General features: G+C 37.2%; 1 protein-coding gene across 1 annotated transcript in view; it reads right to left on the bottom strand.

The window, feature by feature from the left end:
- The window catches only part of BCAS1 (brain enriched myelin associated protein 1), a 102,155-nt gene that overhangs the window by 37,024 nt on the left and 52,992 nt on the right, over window positions 1-12,139 (bottom strand). Inside the window, exons 6-8 of the mRNA XM_060185116.1 lie at window positions 10,604-10,762; window positions 9,242-9,286; window positions 6,788-6,922 (exon numbers count right to left, since the gene is read on the bottom strand). Of these exons, the coding sequence (XP_060041099.1) occupies window positions 6,788-6,922; window positions 9,242-9,286; window positions 10,604-10,762 (339 nt within the window). The remainder of the gene's footprint in view (window positions 1-6,787; window positions 6,923-9,241; window positions 9,287-10,603; window positions 10,763-12,139) is intronic.

Here is a 12,139-nt window from a genome sequence, read left to right as displayed (position 1 = left end):
TATATATATTACAGTACAGATAACTACTTTTGTGATAATTGACCTTGAAAATAATCACAATTCCATCCAAAAGTGTGCATCATTGCCTAAACCGGTTTTAAAAATAACCTGTGATCTTATAAACAGCCAAAATGGCTGAACTCTGCATTTACACGTGTTCCAGATGGTCTTGGTCAGCTGGTTTTGTTTTAGCTTAAAGTGGTAATTAAATTAGACTTTCAAAAGTATTTTTCTTTTTTTTTAAATGAATTCTTTTAAAATATATTTATTTCCTCTTGTTGCCCTTGTTTTATTGTTGTAGTTATTATTGTTGTTGTTACTGATGTCATCATTGTTGGATAGGACAGAGAGAAATGGAGAGAGGAGGGGAAGACAGAGGGGGAGAGAAAGATAGATACCTGCAGACCTGCTTCACTGCTTGTGAAGCAACTCCCCTGCTGGTGGGGAGCCGGGACTCGAACCCGGATCTTTATGCCAGTCCTTGTGCTTTGTGCCCCGTTTGCTTAACCCACTGCGCTACCACCCAACTCCCCCAAAAGTGTTTTTATATCTTTATTAGACAGAAATAGCCAGAAATTGAGAGGGAAGGAGGAGATTGAGAGAGAGAGAGAGAATGAGGCAGAGATATCTTCAGCCCTGCTTTACCAATTGCAAAGCTTTCCCCCTCCAGGTGGGGACTGGGACTTGAACTCAGGTTCTTGCACATTGTTACGTGTGCTTAATCAAGTGTGCCACCACCGGGCCCCTAAAGAAAACATTTTTCAAAAAAAATTATTTTCCCTTTTGTTGCCCTTAACATTGTTGTGGTTTTTGATGTCATTGTTGTTGGATAGGACAGAGAGAAATGGAGAGAGGAGGGCAAGACAGAGGGGAGGGAAAGAAAGACAGACACCCCAGATGTGCTTCACCGCTTGTGAAGCGACTCCCCTACAGGTGGGGAGCTGGAGGGCTCCAACGGGGATTCTTATGCCGGTTGGTCCTGGAGCTTTGTGCCATGTGCGCTTAACCCGCTGAGCCATGGGTGGCCTGACTCCCTAAAATAAACTTTTTTTTAAATATTGTATTTTATTTATTTATTCCCTTTTGTTGCCCTTGTTGTAGTTATTATTGTGGGATGCATTGGATCGACCTTCTCGTGGTGCATCCGGTGAGTACCCATTCATTGGGGAAACTGACGATCCTTCCTAGCCGACTGAATCCACATGGATCCCAGTCACTTTCAAAGCCAGCAACAAGCAGCTCCTGACAGCTTTCAACCTGACCTGTTGACTGGCTACGGAAGAAGGGCAAACGCTAGAAGAAGAAGAAGTTATTATTGTTGTTGTCGTCATTGTTGGATAGGACAGAGAGAAATGGAGAGAGGAGGGGAAGACAGAGAGGAGGAGAGAAAGATAGACACCTGCAGACCTGCTTCACCGCCTGTGAAGCGACTCCCTGCAGGTGGGGAGCCGGGGTTCGAACCGGGATCCTTATGCTAGTCCTTGTGTTTTGCGCCACCTGCGCTTAACCCGCTGCGCTACAGCCCGACTCCCTAAAATAAACTTTTTAACAGGGACATGGCTTCTACTTCTTTTCTCCCTTTCTTTCTCTCTTCCTCACTTTCTGTATTTATTTATTTATTTATTCCCCTTTGTTGCTCTTGTTTATTGTCATCGTTGTTGTTATTATTGCTGTTGGATAGAACAGAGAGAAATGGAGAGGGGGTGGGGAGAGAAAGATAGACACCTACAGACCTGCTTCACTGCTTGTGAAGCGACTCCCCTGCAGGTGGGGAGCCAGGGGCTTGAACCAGGATCCTTACACTGGTCCTTGTGTTTGTGCCACGTGCACTTAACCGCTGTGCTACCGCCAGACTCCTTTCTCTCTTTCTTTCTTTCTTTCTTTCTTTCTTTCTTTCTTTCTTTCTTTCTTTCTTTCCTTTCTTTCTTCCTTTCTTTCTTCCTTCCTTTCTTTCTCTCTCTCTCTCCTTCCTTCCTTCCTTCCTTCCTTCCTTTCTCTTTCCTTCCCTTTCTTCCTTCCTTTCTTTCTTTCTTTCTTTCTTTCTTTCTTTCTTTCTTTCTTTCTTTCTCTTTTTCTCTCTCTCTTCCTTCCTTCTTTCCTTTTCTTTCTTTCTTTCTTTCTTTCTTTCTTTCTTAACATAGGAAAAAGTATTATTTATCCATTTATTCATACAAATGTTTTGAGTACTTTCAAAGTATTTTGTGTACAAAGTGCTGATGGCACATGTCCTTATGGAAAGATGCTAAACAAATATTTCCACAAAACTAAAATTCCATAAATGCTGTCAGATGGGGGTGGGGTGGGCTGGAGAGGGAGGACATAGTGATTAAAAGAAGCCAAAGCCCAGAAATTAGATCTAGTCACAACAATCAGAGGAGTCATTACAGAGAAAGAAATGTCCGTGCTATGATCTGATGAGTAACTGGAAACTAACTCTGGAAGAGAATAGACTCCATGCACGTGGAGCAGCATCTCCATGTCTCCCCTCATGAGGAATAACAGCATGTTCTAATGCATTTAGCAAGCATCTGAAGAACATGGTGGAATTAGAAAGAATACTGTAGACCAGGTTCAGTCATTTCCCCATCATCCATCCCTTCTACTTTCCTGGGAGAACCCTCTTTACTCAGGATCCTTCCACCCCCCCACCCCCCCCCAGGAACTTCTATAAGGAGATCTCCTTTACCACCTCCAAGAAAGAGATTTCATTGATTAAGCCAATTATCAGTCTTGCTAATGTCATTACAGTAGTTACTCAATTGCTTTATATCCCCAAGCTATTTTTAATTGTTTCTTGGCTTTTTTACATTTTAGATGCTTTGTTATTTATCTCATGATGGCTTCTTCATGGATACTCAGCCAAAACCATGTTGAGCTTACAAAACTTAAGTTCGGTTTGGAATTCTGGAATTTCTTTGGGAGAAGTTGTTTATTTAATTCATTATACTATGGCTTGATTGTTTTTCTTTAATTTTTTAATTTCTTTCAACCTTTCCTTTCTCTAAACTAACAAGATGGCAGAGTTGATATCTGAATCCAGACAGTCTGTTATATAAACACAAAAGCTACTCTATACCACACTTCTTCAATGAACTTAGATGTCTCCACTCTCTGTGTTACCTACATGTCCACATCATGCATACCCAAGGCTGTATTACTTCCGGGGGTAGGAGATAAGTGGAGAAGAGTACTGTCTGGACCATACTTATGCTAACATTATTTTCTACTTATATAAAATATTAATTTATCAAGGTACTTGTATTTTATCTGATGAATTTTCACACAAAATTCTAATGGAAATTGCATATCACATGACCTTATATTCTTTTCTAGTATATTTTCATATACAGGCATGGGAGAGAGGAAGTATTACTAAGAATAAACATGTCAAGAACTGAGAAACAATAAATATGAAACAGATCTTATTAACCATATGAGTAAGATACTAGTATTTTAACTACTTTATAGAGAAGGTGGGAATGGGAAAAATTGTGTGGTGGGAAACGCTCAATTTTGGACACGACAAAAACATAGAAAAGCAATGCTTAGACTTTACATGTGTTATTATGACAGTAATGCTATAAGAACACATGAAAATTGTTTGATTTATTAGAGATATATTGTGCTATTAAGTCAAGATACAAATTTAGTGAAGAAAACTGAAACTGTTATTTATAGTAAATTTATTTTATTTTTCAATTCCAAGCTTCTCCATTTTTAACTAAGAAAATTAACTTTATAGGAAGTAAATTGAGATAAAGAGAGATGAGCCTATGAATTAATCAGAATTAGCAAGTCTGCTTGCCTGCCTTTCTGCCATTTCCTTCCTTCCTTCCTTCCTTCCTTCCTTCCTTCCTTCCTTCCTTCCTTCCTTCCTTCCTTCCTTCCTTCCAACATCTCTCTCTCTCTTACTCTTTCTTGCCTTCTTTTTTTCCTTCCACACCACAGCATTGCTCCACTGCTTGTGAAGCTTCTCTTGTGCGGACACTCCCATGTGGCAGTCAGGGTTCAAACCCAGGTCTCCACACATGGCAAAGTGTGTGCTCTGCTGGGTGAACTATTTTCCAGAACCGGAGCAAGAATTTCTTTTTACAGCAAAATTAAAAGAAAACATTTTATTCTTGAGTTAGCTTGACTAGAATCAAAATTGTACCATACCTCTATAATCATTCAAAGAAGTCTATAGATAAATCTAGGTGATCCATGCTAATGATCCTGTTTTCTTATCTTTTTGGATAACAGAATAGTTAAAGAAAAAAGAAACAAACACTTCTGGAAAGAAAGGAAAAACTCATGGGGTTCTATCAAACAACTGCATAAATTAGAATTAAGAACCTCTGAGAATTGCCCCTTCACTTTTATGTAAAAATAGACTAAATGTAACTTAAGACAAACCCCTACAATCTTGTGCCTGTATTATAGAGTCCCAGACAGTGATTGTTCCTCCTTGCTTTATTGCCAGAATCTTATTCTTCCCCCCAATGCAATTCAGCACCAGGATGTGAAGCATACAGATGTTTTTTGGGGAAAACCAGAGAAATGGTTAACTTGAGTGATTCACTTGTGAACATGGAGGAGATTCTGGAAATGTGCAACTTTGAACATGACATGAATGCCATAAAGACGTGAAGATCTGGGGGACAAGTCAAATACTTCTTAAAAAATTTAAGCCCTTTACTCACAGAAGCTCCCATTGGGAATTAAGCTAGACTCCTTTGTACAAGTTCTGTGACACATTTTTTTAGCAGTTCCTAAACTCTCTCCTACAAACAGTAGGATACTTTTTTCATTTTTCTTTCTTTATTGCAATATATAGCACTCACTCTACCTCCTAATCTCTTTATAGAGCAAAACATGCCTGTATGGAAATTGAAGGGTGGCTTCATAATATAGTTTGTTAATGCAAATAAATATTCAGCCATGAGAACCTTCTAAGGAGCACTTATTTGTATAATACAAATCCTGGGACTATAATATCCAGCTGGACAAGCTTCCTAATAAGCTCAACTTAGTGGAGAATGGTTGGTATGTTAAGTAAAATTCCACTTAGGCTGACCCAATTCAGGAATCTTTATAACTGATGATTTTAGACAAACACTGATGTCTTACACATTAGAAGAGTGAAATCCGGGGGTTGGGCGGTGGCGCAGTGGGTTAAGCGCATGTGGCGCAAAGCGCAGGGACCGGCGTTAAGGATCCCGGTTCGAGCCCCGGACTCCCCACCTGCAGGGGAATCGCTTCACAGGCGGTGAAGCAGGTCTGCAGGTGTCTATCTTTCTCTCCCCTTCTCTGTCTTCCCTATCTCTCTCCATTTCTCTCTGTCCTCGTCAACAAGGGCAATAATAATAACCACAACGAAGCTACAACAAGGGCAACAAAAGGGGGAAAAAAATGGCCTCCAGGAGCAGTAGATTCATGGTGCAGGCACCGAGCCCAGCAATAACCCTGGAGGAGGAAAAGAAGAGTGAAATCCAAAGGCCATTTTGACTCTGTTGTCTTTACTTCCCAGTGATATGGACATAGAATTTTCTCTGCCTTCATTCATTCATTCTTTCTCTTTGGGCTTTTATTAGGTTCAGAATAGGTTTGGTTAATACAGGATGCAACAGACCACAGCAAGCAAATAAAACTGTTATTTTTTATGTTAGGCAAGTATTTCCCAAAGTGTAGAAAACATTCGATTGCTGGCATCAGAAATAATGCTATTGTGATGAGATAAAATACTAAATATTCAAATATCAAGAATATTTTTTCTTTTTTATATTTTATTTAATCTTTATTTTAAAAAATGTATTTATTTTATTTTAATGAGAGGGAGATAAAGAAGGAGAGAGAGATAGAGAGAGGTAGAGAAAGAGAGAGACCAACTGACCAGAGCACTGTTCAGCTCTGGTTTACGATGGTAATAGGGATTGAACCTAGTGCTTCAGAAGCTCAGACAGACATGAAATTCTTTCTAATAACCATCATGTTTCCTCTCCAGAATTTCATTTAATCCTACTAAGAAAGTCTGATGGAAAATTTTGGTATGGTGCTGATATGTATTTAGAATTTCATGTCTATGGCCATACCACCCTGAACACGCCTGATCTTGTAAGAATTTCACTACTATTGGTGAGTTCTCTCTTTCTCTCTCTCTCTCTCTCTTTCTCTCGAGAATAAGAGGATCAGAGCACAGTTTTGCTCTGGCTTAAGATAGTGTTGGGTATTTTAACTTGTGTTCCCTGTGGCTCCAGCCATGTAAGTTCTGGCTGCTAAGTTATTGCTTTGGTCCTAAATTGCCTTTTAATAGAGCTAGAAAGATTTTAAAATTCAGAACTTAAAGCATACAAGATGTAATTAATATCTTTCGTATAAAGAATACCAATGTTTAACTTTCTTTTAAAATTATTCTGGTTTGTCTTGTATGACATAATATAAAGTTTCTTTTACAGATATTTTAAAATAAAGATGGAGTCTATTTCAGTATAAAAATAATAAGTAAGTGAAAGTACATTTGACAAAAGTGAAGGTCGGATACATGCTTTCAACATTTGGGAAACACGGGGTTAGAATAATAATTTCAGAATCTTGGTCCACAATGGAAATAAACACATTTTGGAAATTTATAATTGTGAAGACTTAAATCACTACATTTTGATTTGCATAATCTTCATTTCTCCTTAATAAACACCCAAGACTCTTTCTTCCTTATGGCAGAGCTGGGTGGATACAGAATGTCACATGTATCATGTGGTGAAGACCAAGGTTCGTTCCCCTCCAACTCTTAGTTTCATAAGATACAGACCTTATGCCTAAAGAATTTTCTAAAGGCAAGTCCTAGCCTGGGGCTATGCAGGTGCTTTTTCTTGGTTCCTTTAGCCTGGATGTCGGATGTCTTCTGCCCAACTTGTCCATCACAGACAATTTCTGCTTTGGATGCCTTTTGGGCAATACCAGTCACAACTTAGAACTTTGTTTTTAGACAAAAATCCACTTTTCTGTTGTTTTAAGGGCATTAAAAACTTTCAAAATTAACTACTGATTTACTTCCACCCAACCACAAGAGAGCAAGTATTTACTTTTCAAAAATGTTAATAATCTGTTAAGTATATATTCAGTACCTAGTCCATTTCAAGTACACTCTGCTTTTTAACAGTTGATCTATTTTAATAACCCAGATTAGAGTAACTTCATTTGATAACAGTACTGTATATAAGACATAAACTATCCAAAAATATTTAAAATATCAAAAAGACAACACAATCCCTACCTGATAGTTTTATATATCTAAATACTATTTGTTACCTCTAGAGGAAAAAAAAACACCCGAAGGAAGCTAATTAAAAATTCTCAAACTTGTCTCTTTTTATTCAGTAATAGAGATTTTAAGGAAACAGGATCATCTAAAATTTTTTTTAAATCTGACTTCTAGATGAGCAAATCTCTCAGGCAAAATAATTTTTTAATGAGTCCACTGACTGACTTAAAGTGTGTTGGGGGAGGACAGGACATAGGAATTTAATTCAGTTACAATTATTCAGAACTGCTGACTCAAACTACAAATCTTATGGGATTGTTTTATGGGGTGTGCTGTGTGCTAATCACTTCACAGGACTAAATGGAAAGGCAGACAGATAGTGAAGACTTTTGGAAAAAAACCAAGTTTAAGAATAAAAAGAGTAGAAAAAGATGTTTTTTTTTAAAAAGTGAGATATAACAGTCAGTTTGTATAAAGTGGTCTATCTGTGAGTCTCATATACAACCTATACTCACAAAACCCTTTTTCAAGGCCTTATATCCACTGGTATAGCCTCACATTTCTCTTGAATGACAAGGAAATTTTATCAGCTAGGTGCCTTCATTTCCAATCACATTATGAGGCAGGGAACACTCTGGGTGCCTAAGCAACTGAACAGAGTGAGTTCGTTGGCTTGCTTGGGAAGTCACACAACACCCCCACACAGCCCACTGTTTATAGCCTCTTGTGCTGACTATGTGGCTTTAAACAATGTAAGGCATAGAACCAAAAGAAAAATATTTGGATCCAACTATTCATTGACCTCGACCCTAGTTGCCTTGTTAGAAAATGAATAATTTTATAGGAAAACACATGTGGGTTTTTAGAATATACATTTTTTCCCACTAACAGAGTATTTAGAGAAATCACTCAATAAAGAAGTAAGCATGTTTAATCTGCTTTGCATTGACTATGGAAATAGAGATCACATACATCTGAACAGAGCATCAAACTCCATGGTAAGGTGGTTTACCAGATATTGTCACAATTTCATTTAATTCTGGGGTATGAGAGGAAGAATTGGTATTGTATTAGTTTTACAGATATGAATATTTGAATTCAGACAAGTTAGGATCATTTAGCTATCAAGTATCAGAATGGAAGCTCAGAAGCAGGTCTTCTGAGACAAATTCTAGAATTCTTTTCACAACTGAGCCCCTTCAAGTATGGATAGCAGATGTATTGGACTGGCTAAGCCATTTATCTAGTTCTATTGTTTTTCAAAGCACTTCCAGTTATCAAAAGAAGACATGAGATACTTATTTGTCACCAAGTTAAACTTTCCTTATGATTCCTGTGAAATTTAAGTCATGTGTTCCACTAGAGATTGTCGGTTCTGCTGAGTATAATAGGAAGACATCTACAGAAAGTAGTGATTCCAAACAGAATTTATTTGGAGAGAATTGGCTAAATTTGTAGGATGACTGTGAACAAACTTAGGCTCCCAAAGGCATCCCAACTCTGACACTTTCCTTCATTTGGTAAATGGTAACTATTTCATTTCACCACTTGTCTTTGCAATGGAGATTCAATATAAAAAATTACATTAAAAGATAAAAATACATAAGTATGCTTCTACTTCAAATTGGGTTTCATCTCTTTCTCATTTCTAGTGAATAATGTTTACATTACTTCCTGCCTCTGACTATACACAACTAAAAAGACTAAGATGATACATAGTTATTAGTATTCCATTCCTATTCTACATGAGAAATTAGTTACTGTGACATTAGTTAGCCATAATTGGCACATATTTCAAGATCTCACTACGATTTTCATTAAAATACCATTAACATAAATGAAACATTTAAAAGACAATCTAATAGCGCTATTAAATGGCTAAATATGTGCACACACATATGTATTTATATACACAAATAAAGCTCAAGAAATGAAGTCGACATAAATGTAAATCTAATTTTATCCACAAATACAAATATAAACACACTTCAAGCTACCTACCGTGTCTTCCAGATCTTTTTTTGTTTCAGCTTTGTTAGGTGAAACCTTAAAAATTTGAGAAAACCAAATGTTAGAAATCATAACTAACTCTTTTAAGGTGATTTTTATTTCATAGATACATAGATTATTAGATACGTATTTTATTACCTATGCTGGTAAGAAATATAATGAGAAATTTGACTATTTCAGTAGAAATACCCGGACTTTTAAGTTTTGATTTGAGATGCAAAAGTTTAAGTTAGGGTCAGGAAGATTTTCACATGGGGTTTATATGAAAAATGTCCCAGGTTCAATCCCTAGCATCAGCCAGAGCTGAGTAGTGTTCTGTTTTTTTTTTTTTAAGTTTAAATTAGTATCTTAAGGGTTACCAAAATAAAATAGCTCACTTTGATAATTCACTGCTTTGTCACATATGCAATATAAGTTTGAATTCACTCCTCACTGAACTGGAGGAAACTTCAGTGCTGTGGTGTCTTTCCTCTGTCTGTTTGTCTCTCTGTCTTTGTCGCTCTCTCTGAGTGTGTGTCTGAAAATTTTATCTCTGTATAGTGAAGGATCAGTAGCAACAAAAAATATTTTCCGTAAAATGTATTAGATATTGTACATTCACCAAGAGCCAGACCATATTCAAAATTATCTCCCAGAATGCCACAGAATTTCCATTAGTTCTACCACTGACCCAAACAAATTAAAATAAAAGAAAATTAGGGTATTTGTGGCACACTGTTGATTGGTTTTGTGATATATTTTGTATTTAGTTTTGTTTTTGGAAATAGTCTAAACACATTTCGAACTGTTTAATTATGCATTGTTTCCACTCCTCCTCCTCTTCCTCCTCCTCTTCACCTTTTCTATCTCTTTTTCCTTCTCCTTTTTTGTTTTGAGTGTCTGACATATGAAAAGATCTTGGAGGAAAAACAGGAAGCATGGGTCCCTGCTTCCACCGGATCAAAATGGTAAGCTTAGATATAAAAAAAATGAAAGTTTTCTATGTTCTATTTGCTATTAGGTGGCAAAACTGCTTTGATAGGCTAATCACTCAGATTCATATTTCCAATTAATTTAATGCTCAATTATGATAATAAGTTAGTTGTCCAATTGCCAGAGTTCCATTATAATATAGTGCATGTCACATAGTTTGGGCATCACTGTTCAGGTTATAGTTTCCAACTCCTTAGCTCCTTCACTGAAAGCCTGGTTTAACTTTAGTTTCTTTATGAAGCACTTATCTTTGTTCTTTAGGGTTTCAGCTGCATGAGGATAATGCACCACTTAATTCAATAACATTGAATTACACATTATTCTTAATACTAATACAACTTTGAGCAATGGAACTGAGAACAAAAAAAGGACATGACTTACCAGGGTTTTAAAGAAGCTCATGATGGAATTACTATTCTCTGTTGTATTTGTGGTCTGAGGATCCTCTATTACAACCTCCTGTTCTTCTGGACCTTGGGGTAGAGAACAACTTGAAGGTGTGATTTCTTGTCCTTCTCTGACCTTGTTGTCAACTATGTCCTAGGAGCAAAACAGAGTTTTCACAGTTGCAACTTGTTGAATATGGACACTCACAGTCATGTTTTTGCTTTGCACTCTTTCTCTCTTTCCCCCTAATTCCAGCCATACCTCTTCTACCCACGGGTATGTGGAACAATCAGGAGCTTATGAGACTTCACTCTTCCTTTCCCTCCTCTTCTTTCTAACATATTCAGCATTTGCAGTTACTTGGAGGGACATTGTTTGGAGCTGGAGGGCAACAAACACAGCAGTGCATGTTGCATTCTAAACAAAAACTCCTTTCTCCCAATTCTGCAAAGGGGTTAAGTATGATGCCAAAATTTTCCATCTTTGTGGCCTCCTAATCTAATGATTCTTCCTAGAATTACCTCTGTTGATTTCCCACAATACCCACAGTGTTGAATCATAACAACAACAACAACAACAAAACCCAAGTACTGATATTTTAAAGTAATAATTCTATTAATGGGACCTGAGAGTTGACTGGTGCAAATGACATGCTATGGAGACTTTTTCTTTTCTATGTTACCTTGCAAAGTATGATGTATTCTAATCCCATCCTCCTCTATCTCCAATCTCTTGACCTAATGTCAAGCCATGGCGAGCTCTTAATCTTATGAGTGCAAAAGATCCCCTCTGCCTGCTTGGGAATTTTGATCTCTTTAATCCTACTATCACTAAAAATATATACATTTTTATGGGAAGGAGGAAAAAAATGCCACTCTGACACTTAATGCAGTGGCAGGCATCAAACTCAGGGGCTCAAGCATGCAAAGCATTCTATCAATGGCTGACTCACCTCTCCACCCCACCTTCCACCTGTACTTTAAACAACATACTAGTATTTGTGCTGGCATAATGTTGCCTTTTTTTTTTTTCATTTTTATTGGGGATGTGGATGGTTTATAGTTCAGTTGTTGACAAATGGGTAAAATTTTTCATCTCCCCATGTGTCGTGCACCAGGACTTCACGATTACTTCTGCTGTCTCCTGCCCTTTCCTTTCCCAGACTCCTTTGTTTTGGTGTGATATAACACACCCAGTCCAAGTTTCTTTTTGTGATTTCCCTTTCTATCCTTATTTCTTAAATTCTAACTACAAGTGAGATAATTTGGTATGGTATTTGTCTTTTTCTTTTTGGTTTATTTTAGATAATATAATATCTTCAAATTCTACCCAAGATGAGGCAAAGGAGATGACTTCATCATTTTTAACAGCTGAGTAGTATACCACAATTCTCTTAACTATTCATCTATTGTTGGACACCAGGATTGCTTCCAAGTTTTGGCTATTACAAATTGTGCTGCCATGAATAGAACTGTACATAAATATCTTCTGATAGGTGGTTTTGTTTCCTTTGAGCAAATGCTCAAGATA

This window comes from Erinaceus europaeus, chromosome 1 (assembly GCF_950295315.1).
Source record: "Erinaceus europaeus chromosome 1, mEriEur2.1, whole genome shotgun sequence".
Taxonomy (NCBI): Eukaryota; Metazoa; Chordata; class Mammalia; order Eulipotyphla; family Erinaceidae; genus Erinaceus; species Erinaceus europaeus.
The sequence above is the reverse complement of the archived record's forward strand: the minus strand, read 5'-3'. Positions and strand labels throughout refer to the sequence as shown.